Genomic DNA, 21,427 nt, shown 5'->3' on the forward strand with positions numbered 1-21,427 from the left:
GCTCCAAGCTGGAGCCTCATGATGAGCTGGTTCCAACCCCTGCTTGGAGGGCCACGCATGTGGTCACGCAGCGCCCGAGCCACACAACCTGACACCATCACCCTGACGCTTCTGACTCGGGGGGTGTCAGGGAAGAGGGAACACAGGGAGAATGAATTTGATCTGATTTGGTCACAGCCTTGTTCTGATGCTTGAGGTTGGGGGGTGGGGAGGGGGAGGGGGAGGAAGCCATGCAGTCAGGAAGCCAAGCAAACCGCACTACCATTTTATCTCTGTAGCACCGAGGGTGGTAATAAAAGATGGCTGTGTGGCTCTCTCCGGGGAGCTGGACAGGTGCCAGACCATCATGTGGTGAACAAATGCTGGGCTCACCCAACTGCAGAGCTATGGCCGCAGCATTAAGATGGTGACAACCCCTCCAGGAGCCCTGACCCCTGACCCCTGATCCCTGACCCCTGGCTCATAACTGATGGACATGGACAGTCACTACCCAGCCAGAGAGCCTCAGGGCCCTGTTACCTACCAACGCCCCAACATCTGCTCTGGCAGTATGGAAAAGCAGGAGGTATAGTGTAGCTGTTAGAATATATCTTCTCCTCCCCCTTCCCTTCCCTTCCCTTCCCTCCCCTCCCCTCCCCTCCCCTCCCCTTCCCTTCCCCCTTCCCTGCCTTCCTTCACAGTACTATACTGAATTTAGGACCTCACACTTGCTGGGTAGGTGATTTACTACCTAAGCAATGACTTCTTGCCTTTTTTAGTTTTCTGATGCCTGGGCCAACCTGGTCTGTGACCCTCCCATTTCTGCTTTCTGCATAGTTGGTATGACAGGTGAGAACCACCATGTCCAACTTTATACTGGTTGAGATGAGGACTGATGGACCTTTTATCCCAGGCTAGCCTTGAACTGTGGTCCTCCTGATCTCAGCCTCCTGAGTAGCTGGGATCACAGGTGTGTACCACTGTACCCAACGGTATAGGCATTAACTTTCAACAAAGTGGGATTCTACTGGTCCCAGCGTCTCAAACCTAAATTGTGCAGCAGGACACAGAACGTCTCCAAGACTCACACGCACCTCTACAAAGTGAAGTTATTACATTGGTCGTCCAGGGAGAAAGGGAGGATGTGAACTAATGAATCCACAGCTCCTCAACACAGGCGCCTGGGACACCGTGTGTCTGCAATAGACAACGGTCCCTTTGCAACTCAACAGAGATCCACTGCCGATCAGGGGTCCTCGGCAGAGTAAAGATTCTTTGCTATTCCTGCCAACCGGAGATGGGGTCTTCTTAAAACTAGATTTGCCGTGCTTGTCATTGGCTGCCAGAATGTACTAGGTGTGATGTTGTGCAGCCTTGACATTGACCCTGAAGATACCTACCGCTTCCGCTCTCCTAAGAAAGAGAAAGTCTAGGGGAGCCTCAGGCTCAGACTTGGAATGGAGCTTGGTTCGACCTCCTAACCCAGCCTAGGAAAGCCACATGCTGCTGGCCCAGGGAGCCACTGGAGCACAAGATCTGCCCAGACAACTCCTGCCCCAATTCTAGACCTACAGATTGAAGGCAAATGAACCAGTTGTGGGCTTAGGGCCCAGAGTTTAGGACGGAGCGGGGCAGGTAGCTCAGTGGTAGAGTGCTTGCCTCACCCACGCAAGGCCTTAGTCTTGACCCTCAGCAGAGGCCTGGTCTCTGCTTTCCAGGTGATAGACCTAGGAGTCAGGTAAGCGAGGTTATTTCGGCAAAGTCACACGACGGGCAGGTGGAAATCAGAAGGGTAGGCCTGCCTTTCTCCAAGGCCAGTGCTTTTTCTAGAGCCTGGTTATGCCACGCTGGTGGAAGGGATGGCGTTGTAGGAAACCCCTCAGGTTCTGAGCCCCTCTTCCCCCCTGCTACTAGTGGTGCCAGGTGAGAAGAGCGTCCCTTTCAAAGGGGGATGGAGTCACCCGACACCGAGAGGTAGTCAGTCACCTTTTAGTAAAAGATGATCATTTTTGAATGAGAAGAGGCCAGGACTCCAAGGGCTGTCGCACAATTTCTCCTACAGTGGGCCGTGAGTGGCTGGAGCCACGCTGGGGCATGGCCAGAGCATGTGGGAAAGTGTGCGGGGTTGCTGGGGTGTCAGCCAATGGCCCCCTGGGTCTTTCTCAACCAGATTCTGTGATGTGGGCGATCAGGAGCTGCACTGTTCTTCAGGGGACCCCTGCGCCCCCTCTCCCAGGGCAGCTGGCAGACCTGCCAGCCGGGGCCGTTGGCTGGAGATGCAGGGAAGCAGAGCCTGGCACTTCTTCCAGGCTCACACTGTCTCTTTCTTGTGCGGCTTTCTTCCCGTTCCCACGCTCCACCTCTGCCAGTCGCAGGGATCCTGCAGTGTCGGGATGCAGATGGATGGGCCGTCCCTGTCCAGCCCGGCTCTGGGTGACCTGCCCGGCGGGCCTGCTGGCTTCTACACTCCCAGTCTGCCCCATCCAGGGGCCAGAGGCTACCAATGCTGTGCGCTCACGAAGTCCCTGCCTCGCCGCCTGGGTCTTGCCAGAGAGCTGTTCCCCTTGCAAAATTGTGGTTGTGGACTTCCTTCCTTCCTTCCTGCCTTCCTTCCTTCCTTCCTTCCTTCCTTCCTGCCTCCTTCCTTCCTTCCTTAATGCTTGCCTCCCTCCTTCCTTCCTTCCTTCCCTCCTTCCTTCCTGCCTCCTTCCTTCCTTCCTTAATGCCTGCCTCCCTCCCTCCTTCCTTCCTTCCTTCCTTCTTTCCTTTGTGCTGGTTCTGGGGTTTGAACTCAGGGCCTGGGTGCTGTCTCTGACCTTTTGTGTTCAAGGCTAGTGCTCTACCACTTGAGTCACAGCTCCATCTCCATTTTGGGGGGGGGGGAGGGGAGGTTGTATATTTAATTGGAGATAAGAGTCTCATGAACTTTCCTGGCTCAGTTGGCTGCAAACCATGATCCTCAGAGTCCTGAGTAGCTGGGTTACAGGTGTGAGAGAACTGGTGCTCAGCAGTTGTGGGATTCTTATTTATGTGGACAGTCGCCTGTCATGAATGCCTTCAGCAAAGGCACTGGCTACAATCCAGAGAAATAGTTTTCAGCTTGACCAGCAGGGAGGGTTCAGTGCAGGGGAGATGGAGATAACCGGTATGAAATCAGAACCCATCACTGCTGAGTAAAGGCCCAGCCAGGCACTCCCACAATTTCCTGGACACACAGACGTGACCATCGGACAGAGACAAATAGAGCACTGCAAAGTGTTCTGCCCACTGGGTCTCTGGTGCCCTGAATAAAATCAATGCCACAACGGTGGGTCTTAGACATGTCTATTATTATATTGACAGCTACATCATCACTAGGTAAGATTAAATGTCTAGTGTCATTCATATCGCTCAGTCATTTGAGGAAGCAATAAAAGATTGAAGGGAAGAAACGTTATTGTGTCGAGTAGAGGCTGTACATGGCAGGAACTGGCCATATCTCCCTGAGGACAGGATGGGTGAGAGGAAAGGAAGGGAGAGGAGGAGGGTAGGCTTTCTGGAGAAGCATTTCAGAAAGAGCAGCTAGCATGTGCAAAAAGGAGGCGCCCAAGCCCACTCTGTGTACCTCCTCCATGTCTAGGGAGTCAGGATGATGACTGTTTTACAGATGCAGGGGTCAAGAGTGGAGAATGCAATGATTAAGATGTCACCGGCCCGCGGAAGGCGGAACTGGGACCAGACCCAGGTGGTCCGCTTCACCTCTGAAGGTGAGCCATGTTTGGAACCTGGGCAGGTATAGATCCAAGGACTGGATTTGACTTCAGGCCGGGATACAGAGGCAGGACTGGGAACCGCAGCCCTGATGGATGGGAGGAGACTACCACACCATAAGACTCTGTCTTTCCCCTTTTCCCTCTTCCAGCCCCTATGCTGCCCCTTAGCTGGTGTGGAGCTACTCAAGGTCAAGACCAAGAAGGAAGCCATTGTCCCCATAACCACGGGAGCTGCCCTTCCTCATTTCTCTGTCTACTTTAGTCACTACTTCGGGGGAAGCCTTCCTTGCTTACTCTGCCTCCACAACCCAGCCACTTTCACCAGATGCTGGTGGCTCACACCTGTGATCCCAGCTACTCAGGAGGCTGAGAATATGAGGATCGTGGGTTCAAAGCCACGATAAGCCATAGAAAAGTCTATGAGCCTCCACTCCAACTGATCACCAAGAAAGAAAGAAAAAGAAAAAGCAGGAAGTGGAGGTGTGGCTCAAGGGGTAGAGCGCTAGCCTTGAGTGACACAACACTAAGGGACAGGGTCCAGGGTCCCTGAGTTCAAACTCCAATAGAGGCACCCCAAAAGAAACAATATTTGAATTATTTGGGAGGTACCAGAACAGAGACTTCAGAAGTTTGAGGGCTGAAACTGGCTCAGCCAGGGGTCTTTGGACACATCTTCCTCTCCTTGGTTCTGGGGCTTCCATTTGTCCATCCACGTAATGGGACCACACAGAAAACGCCAAGTGGCTCTTCTCACTGAATGTGCAATTCTATAAAGGGTCCTCTCCTTCTCCCTCCTGCCTGGACTGTCCCCTGCGGGTGGGTCCCCGGGGGAGGGGGTGGGAGGATTTGAAGGTCTGGATGCTCTTCCCCCATGCTTTGCCACTCCGATGCTTTTTGGCTCCCCTCTCTCCAACCCTCTCTGAGGTCTGACCTTCTAATGAGCACGTTATCAGCCTTTGTGGTTTGAGCGGCTGCCTGTAATTTAGTGTTGCCTAACGCTGGAACTGGAGAGCCGGCTTGCGTAATGAGATCGGGGCCTTATTAGCGTGTGCCTTCTTGGGTGTTTTCATTCTTGGTCTCCCGCTCTTGTTTGCTTCTCGTCTGTCGGTAGGGTCATGGCTGTACATCCCCCTTCCCCGGGCTTTATAAAAAAAAAAAAAATCACTCTCCGTGGTGGTGGAGCCAGGCTTGAATCTGAGCCCAGAATGGCCCCAGCCATCCAACAAAGCATGGATTTCACCATTCCCTGGCTCTGGTTCTCAGCCGCTTTTCTGAGAAGCTGGGCATCTGGATTGCTCTCAACACCCCATCCTAGCTGGGCAGCCCTGGTCTGGTGTGGGTGTTGGACAGAAAGCAGAGGGCGGAGGGCTATCAACTTAATTGCTCAGATGCTGATGTTATCAACTGCCTGCTATGCTTTAGCCCTGACAGACCGTGCCCAGCCTCTGACCTCGCAGCAGGGACACAGCGTGTGCTTGCTCACTGATGATTTCCTGGGTTACTCTTCTTTGGAGCCCTTCTCCCTGGAGGCAGAAGGCTGATCCCTGAGGGCAGCACCACCCCAGCTCTCTGGCTGAATGATCTCTGAGGGCCACAGTGAGGTCCCAGCAGGAGACTGGAGGGCAGAGCCGGGATGCTGTCTCTTCCTGGTGCTCACTCTCCTTTGGGTCCATAGCTTTAAGGGAGAACCGAGTCCTTCCCTAGCTATAACCTCAACACTGCCCAAGTCTACATTACACCTAATAGATTAACGCTAGGAACCTTTAGGCCTAGTGTTTAGGACCAAGAATAATGTACATTTCAATTTGGAGGAATATTTGCACGCGCGCGCGCGCGCACACACACACACACACACACACACACACACGAGCTATCTTGGAGGTGGATGCAAGTCTAAACACAAACTTCATTGGTGTTGCATATCCTCATTACACAAATAGCCTGAAGGTAATTACATACAATATTTTTTTCATAATTTCATGCGTTCCATGGTCTGAACTTTTCCATTTATAAAGTTATGTTAGTGCTCTACAAGTTCTAAGTTTTTGGAGCACTTCAGACTCTGGATTTTTCGATTAGGGGTGCTCAGCTTGTCATTCTAGTTTTCCGTATTGCCCTTTAAGTCTCAGAGGTGACAGTGTCTTCCTGCTCTTATTAGCTTGTGAGTACCTGGCTCTCTTTGTCCCACACATTCCTTTACAAGTGGCTCCTTCATGAACGTCTCCTTCTTTAAACCATTTAGGGGTGCATTCTTGTCTCTTGTCTGGCCTTTGTCTGATACAATTTCTAATTCGAAAAATAGTGTTTGGAACATTACATAGACCCTTAACAAGTAACTGTGGGATAAATGGAAAAAGTTTTCACATATAATAGCTCAGATAAGCCATTAAAAAAAAGATGCAAAATGGAAACATGTTTATTCTTTGTTGCATTTTCTTCTCTTTTTGTCTCCTTTGTTCATTTAGCTGTCTTTGGAGGGCTGGGGGGGGGGGCACAGAAATGGAGGAAGAAAAGGTGAACAAAGGCAGCAGAGGCACTCACTAGACACTATGTTGAACATGAATTATACAACTTGTGGGTAGGGATGGGAGGGAAAAACTGGGAGAGAAACTGAGGGAAGGGGAGACATTATCCAAAGAGATGTACTCATTACCTGACTTACGCAACCATAACCCCTCTGCACACCACCTTCATGATAACAATGAAAAATCATTTCAACAACAACAACAACAAAACCATGCAAGTCATCTTGCCACCCTTTATGAAGTAAAAGAAGCGGAGGCTCAGGCGTAGAGTCTAGGTCTGAATTACAGATTTCCAAGTGAAAGGGGCAGCCCAGCCCTCCTGGGCCCAGATGAGTCTAGATACAATCGGCCCCACTGCAGAATCTTTTTTTTTTTTTTTTTGGGTCTGGTTGTGGGGCCTGAACTCTGGGCTTGGGCACTGTCCCTCAGCTCTTCAGCTCAAGGCTAGCACTCTACCACTTGAGCCACAGCGCCACTTCCGGCTTTTTTTTCCCTGCTTATGTTGTGCTGAGGAATCGAACCCAGGGCCTCATGCATGCAAGGCAAGCGCTCTACACTGAGCCACCTTCCCAGCCCCCTCTGCAGAATCTTAAATGTGAACGGAAGCCATGTATGAAAGGCTTGGTCCTTAGCCTCTTACAGTGTTGGGAGGTAGTGGGATTTTCAGTAGATGGGGGCCCAGTGGAAGAAAAATGAGGTCACTGGGCATGTGCCACTGACAGAAATATTGGGACCTCAACCCTTCCTTTCTCCCAATTGCTTCCCAGCCAACGTAAGACAAGCAGGCTCCTCTGCCATGTCTTCCTGAGGTAACACCTCAGGCTCAAGACAACAAGGCCAGGCAACCATGGACTGACATGTCTACAACTGTATTCCCATAAACCTTTCCTCTCTGTAAGATGATTACACTCAGGTGTTTTGTCACGGTGCCAGAAAGATGAGTCATACAGCTCTCTACCTCCTGTTGGATTCTGTACAAAGACTCAGGGTCTGCTCATGCCAGCCTGGTAGAGGCCCAAGGACCAAATGCCACAAGGCAGAAAAGAGAGAGGAGACTGGAGGAGTTAGAGACACCTGGATATTCCCTGGTACCTCACATCCCCTGGGCGTGGCCAACCTGCTTTGGTTTTCTACAAGTCTGGTTTGCTGCCTGCAATTTAACAACAGCTCCAGCTGCAACTCAGTTGATGTGACTCAGTTTCATCCTCTGTATATAGGGCTGTAATAAGAATGATCAGCACTTCGTTTAGTGATTACCCTGGTCTAGAAGCACTACTGCAGGCAATTTACGTACCCTTAACTTGTTATTCCTTGTTATGACCCTGAGAGGAAGGGCTATTGTCACTAAGGTAGGGACGGCCCACAGCACAGCTCGAAGCACGAAGCACCCCTGTCTCAGTCAGACCCTTAGCTTTTTACCAGCTTTGTCTTACAAAGGGTTGTTACCACTCACAGCAGGGCAGTTAGGGTCCGTCTCTCTTAACAGCTGGAGGACACAGGCTGCCCTCCTTCGAGAGACAGTGTAGGGCAGTGGTACCACATGCAGGGGCCGGAGCCAGACTGGCTGTGGTCTAGGACCCCAGTTCTGCCACTGGCCGGCTGGATATCTGACTTCTGTTACCTAAACTCTTGCTATTTCTGCCTCCCATCTCAAAGTGCACACCTTATAGGATTGCTGAAAGGCTGATGAACTAATAATATATGTCGAGTGCTAAGAATAGCACCAAACATATAGAAAAGGCTACAAAAATGTGTATTAAACAAATAAACATTTCATATGTGTAATTCAAGCTGGCTTAGACTAAAGGGATCTTTTCTATTTGGGGGTGGGGAGAAGGGGCTCAAGTGGATTCAGAGCCACAGTAACATCAAGTCTTGATCTCTTGGTCTTAGTTTTCACTATGGGCCTCTCTGCCTTGGCTTCATTCTTGGTAGATCATTCTCTCCAGGAGAAAGAGGATCCCCAGTGACTCCAGGCATCTTTCCCACTGGCTCAGCAGCTCCGGCACAACTCTAATCTGATAATCTCAGCAAAAAGTTTTAGAAGGAGATGCGCCTAGTTCTAATCCCAGCTAACTGGGAAAAGCAGAAATCAGAATGGTTGTGGTTTTGAGGCTAGCCAGGGCAAAAAAAAGCTAGTACATACAGCTCCATTTCAGCAAATAAGCCACCCTTGGTAGTTCATGCCTGTGGTCCCATATCAGAGGACTGTAAGCCAAAGCTGGTCCAACCTGGCTAGTAAGTTCAAGCTCCCAAGTTCAAATCCCAGTGCTAATCAAAAAAATTTCAAGAGGAATTCCCTTTGTCCTGGTTTTGGTCCCAGTGTGTGATATTCCAGTATACTAGGGCTGTTCACACATCATACAGTCTACAAGTTAGGGGGTCCCTCCAATGCAAAATTTGGGTGCTATGTTAGAAGGCAAGAACATTCTACTGCTCACTCCCAGACAATGATCACCCATCCTGATACACATAGAAGGAAGCTCCTTATCGAGACAGATAGCCACACTATAGTAACAAAGTCATTGGAGGTTCAAGTTCAAAGACCTGAGAACGGGGAAGCCACTGGCATTAATTCCCAGCCCAAGGCCTGAGAACTGAGGGGATATTGCTGTGAGTCCTGGAGCAGAAAAGCTCAGGGAGAACTTCTTACAGGAAACTGAGAGCTCTCATGTCCAGTAGCAAGAAGAGAGAGAGAGCCCTTCCTCCGCTTTGCCTTTCTCTGCTGTTTGGTTGGGTCTTGGATGACATGATGGTATCAACCTATATCTTCACTAACCAACCCATCTGCTTACCCAAGTCCACTGTGAAATGCTAATCTTTTCCAGAAACATTCTGATAGACCTACCTAGAGAAGGCTTTAGCAGTTACCCGGGCTGGGCAGAACCTAGTAGAGTTGACAAAAGTCATCAACCTGTACTTCTTTCCTTGAAGGTGCTTAGGGAGTGAGGAGTCAGAAGGTGTGGGCACCCTGGAGTGCTGATGAACATAGTGCAGCCCCTTCGCGAGAAGGTCAGCAAGTTGAGAGTACTGTTCAATGCTCCTACTTGGGAGGAAGGGTCCCTCAACACCATGGACTTCTACCTATAGGACACAGTGAGTCAGGCTGGGGCTTCCTGGGGTGTGTGTGTGTGTGTGTGTGTGTGTGTGTGTGTGTGTGTGTGTGTGTGTGCGTGCGTGTGTGTGTGCATGTCACCTATAGCAAGCTTGTGTGTGTGCGTGCATGCGTGTGTGTGTGCATGTCACCTATAGCAAGCTTGTGTGTGTGCGTGCATGCGTGTGTGCACGTGCATGTCACCTGTAGCAAGCTTGTCAGAATGAGCTACCTGGCTGAGATGATAAGCACCTTTCCTGGGCATGGGACAGAATAAGTCTCCACAGTCCCTAACTCCGGGCTTGAGCTACGTCGCCTTTATGGCCCTGGCTATTTTACACAGCAGTAGCCGCTCGAAGCTTGTCCACGTCCTTGCTGCTCAAATTCCATCTGCAGAACTGGAAGCATTGGTTTCACCTCGGAGCTCACAGGAAATCAGAATCTCAGACCCGCCCTGAAGATCCAATGGATAGGAAATCTACATCTTAACAAGATCTCTGGATTGGTGTGCATCTTAATATTTTGAGAAGCAGCACTGGCTTGGTGTTTTTCTAGGAATGCTCTGACAAACTGTCACAACGTCCGTCAATGGCTTAAAGCAAGGGAAGTGCACGCGTTCACAGCTCTGGGGGCTGAAAACCCACCATCAAAGTGTCAAAGCTGGTGTGGTGCCTTCCGAGGGCTCTGAGGGGAGAATGTGGGCCAGGTCTGTCTCCGCGTGTCAGGGCCCTCACAGACAAGACTGGACATCCCTTGGCTTGTGGATGTCATCCTGGCCTCCAGTATTACGTGGAATTTGACTTGTGTCTCTAGGTCCAAATCTTCCTCTTCTTATAAGGGGATCAGTCATAGTGGATTAGGAGCCCACCTTATTCACTATGACTTCATTTTAGCTAGTTACGTTTTCAATGGTCCTACTTCTAGAAAAGGCATATTCTCAGGAACTATAGGTTAAAACTTTAGCACGTGAGGGGGGGGCGCACAATTTAATATATAACAATGGTATGTGATGCCTACTTTTAAATGCTAGAAATCTAGCTGCTCCTATCTATCTGAAACATTCCTATAACATCTTTAATTCTAATTATTTTGGTATGGTATATGGGATTCAATTCAGGATCTCACACTTGCTAGGCAGGAACTAGACTACCTGTAGATAAGGCTTTTAATTTATACTTTTATTATTATCCTTATTATTTTTATTATCCTTAACTTTGCTCTCAACTGGCTGGCCTTAAACTTGAGATCCTTCTGCCTCTGTTTCTCAAGGAGCTGGAATTACAAGTGAGAACTACTAGGCCTGGCTAGAACTTCATTTTTATAAACAATGCTATATAAAGTCAGGAAGGTTGAAGGTTTATACACCCTTTGGTTTCTTTGGCCTTTCAGCTGATCCCCTCCCCACACCCACCCAGGGGTGGGTAAAGCCAACAGGGGAACACGTTGAGGCTATTTCCCCGCTTGGTGAATGGAATCATCCAAGAAGCTTTAAATACGAAGCTACGGACATCGCCTCCTCAGATGGGTGCGTGTGTTTAAAAGATATTTAAAAGATGATTTGAATCTGCAGCCCAAGTTGAGAGATGGGATCATCATTCCACAAGTTACCAAGAAGATTCGGTCCCTTTCCAATAAGACATTGGGCCCCAAGCACAAATCATGTCAAGCATGAGCACCTACAAATGCCTAAATTGCAACATCTTAAGCTTTTACAGCTTTCCTGTATGAAATGCGCTGCTCTCGGAAGAACAGAGCTTGTATATCTGGCCTTGGCCTCAAAATTTCTCCCAGTAGTTATTTCAATTTTTGAAGTTTGTGATCTTTGGTGTTTATAGGTTTCATAATATTATTATTATTTAATATTACTATTGGTGGTACTGGGGTTTGAACTCAGGGCCTTGTGTTTGCTAGGCAGGTGCTCTACTACAAAGCTACACTTCTAGCCCTACAGTTATTACCTCTTCTCATACACTCTTTTTGCTAGGATTGATTCCTGGGTATCACAGCTGGTTCCTATGCTATTTGTACCATCAGTCATTTCTGTCTAGTGATACCTGAGATGTTAGAAGCAAATCTCCTATACATGAAGGTACATGTGGTAGAAGAGTCGGGTGGCAGGCAGCAGGTAGGGGCAGGTTATATGTCGTGTCCCGTACACGTCTCAGAAGACTTTCCATAGCTCACCCCCTCTTACCTTACAACTTTTGTCCCATTCCTCACGACTTGCATGTCCACCATGCAGCCCCCAGTTACATAAGATGCCAGGTTCAACTCTGAGAATTCTGCCTAAAGGGAAAAAGCAAAGCAAAAAGGAATTTATCAAGTGTGAATAGTGTTACAATTTCTGACACTGATTGGATTCTTCTATGAAAATTCACACCTAAACCCTACCTCAAATGCATTTTCCTCTCTCTTTTTGAGAGGTGATGGATCTAGGCGCACAGAACCATGGTGACATATTCATAATCATGCAATTAATTAAAGGCAAACCTGGATTTGAGACCCGTGAATCTCTGATTCAAGGACCCATGCTTATAACTACTAAGTGTTTTTGCCTCCTGGAAGGTGGAAGAGGACACTCTAGCTCCATGACTAGAAGATGACAAGTGTTCTTCAATAGACCAATTTTCATTAGGTTTCTTCAGTGATGCAGTGGTATGGCATCATGGCTCACAGTTATCTGGGAGCTCTGTCCCTTTTTTGGTAGTGGCCTCTCTCCGTGCTCCACACAGTGGGAGCACCCTGTCTGTGTACTGATACAATACCTTTATGGTCATGTTGATGGCTAGGCAGTTGACCCAAGGTGGTAGAATAAGATTCCCCACCCTGAGAACTGGAAACTGCTATGTGATCCAGGAGGTTTCTTTCTAGGCTGTTGTGTCTTCAATGCACAAACTTAGGTTATGCTTGGGACCATATTTTTACTACCTTCATTCGGGCAGTATAGAAGACCAATTGCCTTGCGTGCGTGTGTGTGTGCGTGCACACGTGTGTGTGTGTGTGTGTGTGTGTGTGTGTGTGTGTGTGTGTGTGTGTGTGTGCATGCCAGTACTGGGAGTTGAACTTGAGGCCTAGGTGCTGATCTTTAGCTTTTTCATTCAAAGCTGGTACTCTACCATTTGAGCATCACTTCTGGCTTTTTGCTGGATAACTGGAGATAAAGACTCTCGCAGGCTTTTCTGCCTGGGCTGGTTTCAAACTTGACCCTTACATCTTGCTTCTTGAGAAACTAGGTTTACAGGCTGAACCACCAGTGCTCTGCTTCTGAGGAGGAAGAGGAGGAGGAGAAGGAGGAGAAGGAGGAGAAGGAGCAGGAGGAGGAGGAGGAGGAGGAGGTGGAGGTGGAGGTGGAGGAGGAGGAGGAGGAGGAAGAGGAGAAGGAGGAGAAGGAGGAGAAGGAGCAGGAAGAGGAGGAGGAGGAGGAGGAGGTGGAGGTGGAGGTGGAGGTGGAGGAGGAGGAGGAGGAGGAGGAAGAGGAGGAGAAGGAAGAGGAGCAGCAGCGGCAAAATATGAACAAGAAAATGAGGAAGAAAAAGAGGGGGAAGAGGGAGAGGAAGAAGAGGAAGAGAAAAGAAGAGGAAAAGAAAGAGAAAACACAGGAAGATGAGGAGATAGAGATGCCAGTTTCCACAGAGGAAGACAGGGACAGAGGAAGAGACGAAGCATTTGCGTGATGTTTATGTCCTGTCTTTGGATTTTTATGCATTCACATTTTCGCTTATTTGTTTGCTTCAGTAAGCATGAGTGAGTTTCTGTGGTTTTTAACCAGTCCTATGGTTCGACAGTGCTCAGGGGCAGAGATCTGTGGCTATTATTATCTTATTAGTTTTCAAGGGCTGCTGTAATAAAGTACACCACTGGGTGGCTTAAACCACAGGAATCTATTCTGTACAGCCCAGAGAGTTCCAAGTTCAAAGTCATGGTTCAGGTTCAGTTGAATTTTTCTGGGGGCCTGTGAGGGAAAGGTCTATTTCTGGTTTGTAAGATAATCATCTTTTCCCTGTGTCCTGTGCCTCTTCACATTGTCTTCCCTTATATCTGACTCTACAGGCCAAGTCTTCCTCCCACCTCTTTTTTGTGTGTGTTGTGACAGTCCTGGGCTTGAACTCAGGGCATGGCTGCTGTCCCTGAGCTTTTTTTTAAAAAAAAAAAAAGTTGTTTTTTTTCCCTCAAGGCTAGTGGTCTACCACTTGAGCCACAGTTCCATTTTCAGCTTTTTGGCCGTTCATTGGAGATAAGGGTCCTATGGAGTTTTCTTCCCAGGCTGACTTTGAACCATGATCCTCAGATCTCAGTCTCCTGGGTAGCTAGGACGACAGGTGTGAACATCAGTGCTCAGTCAAGTTCCCTTTAGGAACAATGATCACACAGGGACACTCCCACGTGAATGACCTTGCTTTAACTTGACAGCCTCTTCAAGGGCCCCATTTCCAAGTAAGATCACATTGCAAAGTTCCCTGGGTTAGAATTTTTACACATGAATTTTGGGAGGTGGCGGGTCAACCCGTCACACCATCATCTAAAGGGGACAACTTGCGCCTAGTAGATATCAGAAGCATTTCTTTGAATTTAATAAATCAACAGAACCGTTCAAATACAGAGTGCTCATTATAAGCCAGATACTGGCCTAGACATTTTATCCAGGCCAGTGCATTTAATCCACCTTTGTCCAGACAAGGGAGACAGAGCGAGGGGATAACCAGCCCAATGCTGCACAGAAGTCAGCAGAGCCAGTCTTCACCATGGGCATTTAACTATTGTACCCCCACCCCCGCCATGCAGCTGAAGGATGCATTAGATGAAAAACCACTGGGAATTTTCAAGACCTAAAAGTCACCAAACTGAAAGAGAAAAAAAAACAAAACAAAACAAGTTCACATGGAAGGAAAATATCACTTCATGGTAATTTAAGCATTCCCCCCCTGGAGTCATGTCACAGGAGTTAGGACCAAAGACCTCACCTTCTCCCCGGATGGCACTAAAGGAAAGCCAGAACATTCCTGTCTCCTGTACTTAATTAATAACCTCATGATGCTGTGGCAAGGTGAAAAGAAAAAGACCACTGTTAATGAGTCCAGCCTGGCAAGTAGTGGTAATGACTTGGTTATTAGGGCTAATGCCTTCTAAATTCAGTCCCATCATGTCCAACATACTTAATTGGCAAGATTACAAAGGAGAATTAAGGGGGGAAAATGTTGCTGTGTGTGGCAGAGAAAAGACGTTGGAAGAACCTTGCCTAACCAGCAATCTATGAAGGAAGGGCATGAACTAGAAGCTTGGAAGATAGACTGCCCTACTTACAATTGGAGCCAATCCAGAGCCTGTGGTGCTACCCAAAGGGAAAGGGAGATCTGGGAGGGGGACACACTCAGACTCGGGTACACAAGTGAGGCTTCACCTTGTCCAGAGTTCTTTCCAAACTACGGTTTCTGAATAATCCCAGGAGGTGAATGCTTGAGTTGCAGGGTAGCAAGCACAGCGTGCCATTCCCTGCATAGAGTTTACTTTTCTAAAAATGTCAGCAGCCATAGGCATGATCACAGATGGCCCCAAGTCACTTCTCATGATGGCTTGCTGGTCCTCTTGGTAGAATCTTGAGGAGCAATGATCTTGGAAGAGGCTCAGTTCTCCTGGGAAGCCAGGGGATCTAGCAGTAGTAGCTCCTTAAAAAGATTCATCCAAGTCCCAAACCTGATATACTTCAGGGGACCTCTCTAAAGAAAGATGTTAGCAGATGAAATCAAGAGCCCTAACTCCAGTGACAAGCCCTTAGAAAAGAAGAGAAGGGAGAACAAATAGAAAGGGACAGGGCAGAAGGCTGCATGAAGACGGAGGCAGAGAACAGAGTGGAGTCTACCAGGAGTCGGTCGACCCTGAGAAGACAAAGCAAGATGGGCCACTAGAGCTCCCAAGGGGGACATGCGACCCCGCTACTGTCCTGACGTAGGATTTCCGACCTCCAGAACCATGGTAGGAAGATGTCAGCCAGTTTATGGGACTTTGGTATGGCAGTCCCTGGAAAGGACTATAATAACAATGATAATAATACATTAGGAAATGAATATAATTTCAGTATTATATGTAAAGTCCTCAGAGCTCACCAAAGGTCAATGTGGTCAGGTCTGGCTCTTTTATCCACCTCACCAAACTCATGCGCATGTGCAAATAAATATGCTGGCTGGGCCTTGCTTTCTCTCTCTCTCTCTTGCTCTTTCTCTCTCTCGCTCTCTCTCCCATTTTCCTTCCTTCCTCTCTCCTTCCTTCCTTTGGTTTTCTTTTTCTTTCTCTCTCTCTTTCTTTCTTTCTTCCTTCCTTCCTTTCTTTCTTTTTCTCTTTTTCTTTTGTTCTTTCATTCTTTGTCTCTCTCTTCCTTCTCCCTCTCATTTTCTCTGATTCTATACATAAACAATACTAATTCTGCTGTATTGTAAAATATTATCAGAAACACCTGAGTTTGCTGCATGAGTAACCTTCAACTCAAAATCATTAGGCTCCAATTGCCTTTTTTGTGTGTGTACACTAGTACTGGGATTTGAACTCAGGGCTTTGAACTGTGGCTGTCCTTTAACTTTATTCAAATCTAGTAGCTCTATCACTGGAGCAACACCTCTACTTCTGGCTTTTTTTCTGATTAATTGGAGAGAAGAGTCTCACAGACTTTTCTTCCCAGTTTGGCTTTGGACTGTGGTCCTCACATCTTAATATCCTGAGTAGCTAGGATTACAGGCTAAACCACCAGTGCCCTACTTCCAATTGCTTCTGATACGGTAAATTATGTCCATGAGTTGTGATTTTTCTTTAAACTACACATCAGGCACTGTGGTACACATAAATGCACTCTCAGAGAAACCACCTTCAGCTGTTCAACCAAGTTTGGTCAAGTTACTAACTGCTCAGAATCTGTTTTAATGTTTCTGAAATAGAGATGATGATACCACAAATATCTATCTTTACAAATTTTATGACAACAATTCATATAGGTCTCTGAAAAGAGTTGTTGTGATTATCTCTCAATCTGAAAGCATAAAAATGTCATCACCAGCGAAACAGCAACCCTTTGAGTATTTATGTCATTATTTCTTTAAAAAAGATAGAATGTAGACTCTAGAGCAAGAACTTCTGGTTATGGCTACAATGAAGAACTAAGGACTGTATTTATTTATACTCTCATCTTAAACAAGGAGGAAACCAGACCAAAATCCATTAGGTATCAGCTTTCAGCCATTACACCACAGGCACTTGAGAGCTGAGATCCCTGCAGAAAGGAAACAAGTGAAATCACCCCTGTGATTATCCCAGCTTACTGCCTGGAGGCAGCTTCCAGGCAGCGCAGCAGCGTGGGAGAATGCACGCAGAATGCATTAGTCTTGCTGAAGTGAAGATACAGGATTGAAGTTCAGGGAGCCATGGTGGCTGGAATTTACAGAGTATAGGGAAAGATGGGTCTGAAGGGAAAAAAACTCTGCAAAGACAGATCCAACCGTGCATGGAAAGGAATTTCTCAAGGCAAGGGGAAAACCATTAAAAAAAATAAGATACTCTTTGGAATCTATTGAACCCATAGAAGAAAGGGGAAAGCGTATGTTCTCACCCCTTAGAGTCTGAATGGGGCACGGGGGGGGGGGGGGGGAATGTGCTGGGGCTCAAACTTAGTAGTAGAAATCAAGTATTCCTGGACTCAGGAAGGCTCTCGATCTAGGGTGACAAACCTCTGGGGTGTTTTCCCATCTACAAAACTAAATTCTCAGAAGCCCCTCAGTCCCAGATTTTAGGCCATGTCTTAAGAACTTCCTTAGTCCCAGGCAAACTTGAATGAGGTCTCATTTTGTCTAGCCCAAGGAAAACTTACGAGCAAGTCTTGAATAGGCCAACCTCACTCTAAATAATTGCCCAACAGAATTAAGTATACTGCTCTTTAAAGGAGTACAACAAGAGCTAGCATTCCACAAATATACATTCATTATGAAAGGGTTATGACATTCCATCATAAATTACTAGGCATGGAAGGAAGCCGAAAAATATGTCCCCAAGTGAAGAGATCTGTCTATCAATAGGAACAGATGCACAAATGAGAGAGACGGAAGTTAAAACTATTACTGCAAACATATTTCATCTTCTCAAGAACTTAGAAGAGAGGATGGGGGGAGAACGCAGTCACGAAATTCAATGCATAGCCTACAAAAGAAAGAAATTCAAGAGAAGGGGTAGGGCGGGGAGGGAGAGGGAGTATGATAAAAGACATGATATTAATCAAGATGCAATGTATTCACAAACTACTTTGTTAAATGGCAACTCTTCTACAACTACTGAAATATAATTTTAAAGAGAAAAAAAAAGAACACAGAGACACTAACGTGATGAGAAGAGAAAAATATATGGGACATATGGAACATGGTACTTCTAGAGGTAAAAATGAGAACATCCAAAATAGAAAATTCACTGGTAACAGATTCAACACTGAAGAAAGTGGTAGTGAACTTGAAGAGAAAGCAAAATGCTGAGCATGTTTTCAGGCACCAACAAAAAAAATCTAGAGATGTTAGGTGCTGGTGGCTCACTCCTGTAATCCTAGAAACTCAGGAGGCAAAGATCTGAGGATCACAGTTCAAAGCCAGCCCGGGCAGCAAAATCCATGAGACTCTTATCTCCAATAAACCACCAGAAAACTGGAAGTGGCTCTGTGGCTCAAGTGGTAGAGCACTTGCCTTGAGTTGAAGAGCTGAGAGACAGTGCCCAGGTCCATAGTTCAAGCCCCACGACTGACCAAAGAAAACTACCTAGAAAAACTTTATTGATGGTGCATTTGCTTGGTGTATTCATCTTATTACTTTGTAAGAAGTATGCTGAAACACATACTAGATATACGTTTTTATTGGAAGTATTTATTTGCAATAATCTCCCATTCTGTGGCTTACCTTTTTCTTTTCAAAATTTTAATGAAAAAATATACATATTATGTATGTATGCATGTGTGTGTATATATATATATATATATATATATATATATATATATATATATATATATGCAGTATGATGTGATCCTTTGACAGATCTCTTCTTGTTCAGTTTAATAAATCACCACAGGCCTAATGGCTTCAAACAACACACATCTAGTATCTCACTGTTCTGTAGGTCAGAAGTCTAGGTAAGCTCAGCTGATTCCGCTTATGTTACACAAGGCCAAAGTCAAGGTGTTGGACAACTAGGCTTTTATTGGGAGGCTCTGGAGGCAACCTGTGTCCCAGGTTAATTCAGGCTGTTGGCCAAGCTCTGTTCTTTGCTGCTGCAGCCTGAGGTCCCCCCTCCCATGGCGATGAGCTTCTGAGACTGTTTTCCTTGTCACGCCGCCACACGCTCCATCTTCACACTCCTAGTGGCACTGCCGAGAATTTTTTTTTGTTATTTCTGCTACATTGTCACGTGGATACTCTCTTTTTAAGGGTTGGTGTAGTTCCACTGAGCCAAAAGCTATTCTCCAGGGCACTCACTGCCTCAGATCCAGAACTATAATCAGATCTGCAAAGTCCCTCGAGTAATTTTTTACAGGTCCTAGGTATTAAGGAATAGATAGCTTTGAGAGAGCTAAACAGTAAAGGCTGCCAAGGAGGAGGAGAAGGAGGAGCTGGAGGGGGAGGCAGAGGAGGAGGAGGAGGAGGAGGAGGGAGAAAGAGGAGAAGGAGGAAGAGGAGGATTTGATTTCCAAGAACAAACATTTATGCAGCACTTTTAGGCTCTGTTATTAAGATAGATATGATTGGATTCTATTTGCTAAGAAAATCTCCTCTATAGATTCCTGCATCAGAAGGAGATATAAAAACCTGTTTTCAAGTAAGGTCATAGCCAGTACCAAGAGCACACACATGCATGTTCATGCACGTGCACGCGCGCACACACACACACACACACACACACACACACACAGGAACAGAGATGGAAAATATTCTATTTCCTGCAGGACCTTTGGCCACATCCTCACAAGCACTGGTACCTAGCAAGTGCGTCATGCCAAGCAGATAATATTACTGAAAGCATAGGGAATTCATGGCTAGTTGGCTGTGTTTGCGATGATAATAATGTTGATGATAGCGTGGAAAATGGGTGATTACAATCCTCCTTGTGATACTAAGCTCAAGGATGTTATTAGGCTGACAGATCAATGGGAAAGAAACTGAAATTGAGGCTTGGAATTGGATGACTGACTGGAATGTACACAAGAAACCAAGAATGTGTGGGAACGTGAAGGTAACAGTTATCAGCCTTGACCGTGAAGCTTGAAGGAGGCTTTCGACACAAAGAGATGTTGTCCAGAGTTCCTGAGAAAGGCAAGATGCTGGCAGACAGATCGGTCTGGAATCCAAGGGTAACTGATAAGATACTAGAAATTCCTTCCCGTTGGTGAAGACATATCTGGTGCAGAATGTACCCACAGATAGCCTTCGAGTGTGTCCTTGCATGTGGCTTGTCTAAAGCCACCTATTTCGGAGGAGAGATAGAGGTAGACACACACTACACTCTTGGGAGTGAGCAGTCCACAGCTTAGAGGACATTTCTTCATGCTAGAATGCCTCCACTCCTGTGGCTTTTCTGACCACACCCTGTAAACAGGAATTGCTATCTCCTAACTCAGGCCATGAGGCCATATTTGCAAGTGGATGGAGCCATTGCTGTGTGTGCTGGCTTGAACATTCTACAGCTGGGTGTTTCGAATGGGGTGATCATTGTGTTAACTTGCCTGCTGCTTTATGGCTCCTTAAAGGAACTAAACACAGCATCTACCTTTTCTTTCTGAAGCTCTCTCTCTTTTATTCCATTGCTTTAGCAGCAGTAAACTCCCATTCCCACGAGTCTCTGGTTCCCAGAGTTGTTCCCTGATGTCCTGCTCTCTCCTTTCATGCTTGAGCTTGCTGTTGCTCTGTGGTTGACCACAGAACGTGTCTAGCTGGACAGTAGTATCCACAATGGGGTGTAGCTAAAAGGGAGGTTAGAGGGCCTCATGGCTTGGGTCTGAGGCCTGAGGGACTCGGCCCAGCTGTCCACTAAGAAGCCTGGAAGGCAGGCAGTGAGTCTAAGCCAGCTAGCACAACATGGGGTTTTGATTCTTACCCTTGTGTTTCCAGTTCCTTTATGGACCTGGACTGGGGGATGGGGGGAAGGGTGATCATCAAGGTAGGATGAGAGCCTTCCTGAACTCTCTAGCAAGTCATCATCAAGGGTCCATCCTAACCCTTAGCAGATGGATAGATTTACACTTTGCGATGACTCTGTGTATGACATTCCACATAAGTAAAGCAGCATTCTGCACGTACTGTGGCCTTCTCCTCTTCATAAGTTCTCTCACAGCCAGAGAGATTCATTGAATGGATAAACAGTAAGCAGTATTTAATAGTAAATACAAAACGTAGAAAATGTGAGCCCTAGGTGGACCATAAGGTCCCTTGTGGTTCAGTCTCGGGCCACTTCCTTTGCATCACCTCCCACCACCCCTGGTGGCCACACTTCTGATGACTGTCAGCCATCACCAGGGTGAGTAGCTCCAGTGTCCTATCATCCCCCACCCAAGATACACTTCTGTTCAGTGGCACCCGCCCCCCCAGAGATGCCTTCGCTGCAAAGCACCCTGGCCATACTCCGTAACCCGTTTCCTCCCTTCAACTTTCCCCACAATAGTTTCCCCATAAACACTTGTATCCATCTCAATTAATGGTCTCCCTCTCCCACTAGAACAGAAGCTCTGTAGTGCAGAGACTGAGAACCTGGCACCCAAGACGATGCCTGTTGGGCTACAGCTGCAGCTCCATAAAGACCATGGGACGCATGGCATGGATCTGCCAAGTTGGCAGATCTCAGAAACGAGACTCAAGAAGGCAAAGTGATTTGGCCCCAGATTCCACCCCAGTAATTATGTCAGCTGAGACCCAAACCCTGAAACCCTTTGGACAGGGCCGCTAGCTGGAGTCATCTGAGGTAACTTTTGTTCTAATGCATACAACCTGGTCAGCTAAAGGGTCTCCCCTGGCCTCTGGCATTGCTTGTGGGCCTGTCGCGGCCCTTGGTTTACACATTCCTGCACATCAGCA

General features: G+C 47.1%; 1 protein-coding gene across 1 annotated transcript in view; it reads right to left on the bottom strand.

The window, feature by feature from the left end:
• The window catches only part of Syn3 (synapsin III), a 364,727-nt gene that overhangs the window by 298,778 nt on the left and 44,522 nt on the right, over window positions 1-21,427 (bottom strand). Inside the window, exon 3 of the mRNA XM_042693264.1 lies at window positions 11,545-11,636. Coding sequence (XP_042549198.1) covers window positions 11,545-11,636 — 92 coding nt within the window. The remainder of the gene's footprint in view (window positions 1-11,544; window positions 11,637-21,427) is intronic.

This window comes from Dipodomys spectabilis, unplaced genomic scaffold, assembly GCF_019054845.1.
Source record: "Dipodomys spectabilis isolate Male_0828 unplaced genomic scaffold, ASM1905484v1 ptg000163l, whole genome shotgun sequence".
In the NCBI taxonomy this organism is placed as follows: Eukaryota; Metazoa; Chordata; class Mammalia; order Rodentia; family Heteromyidae; genus Dipodomys; species Dipodomys spectabilis.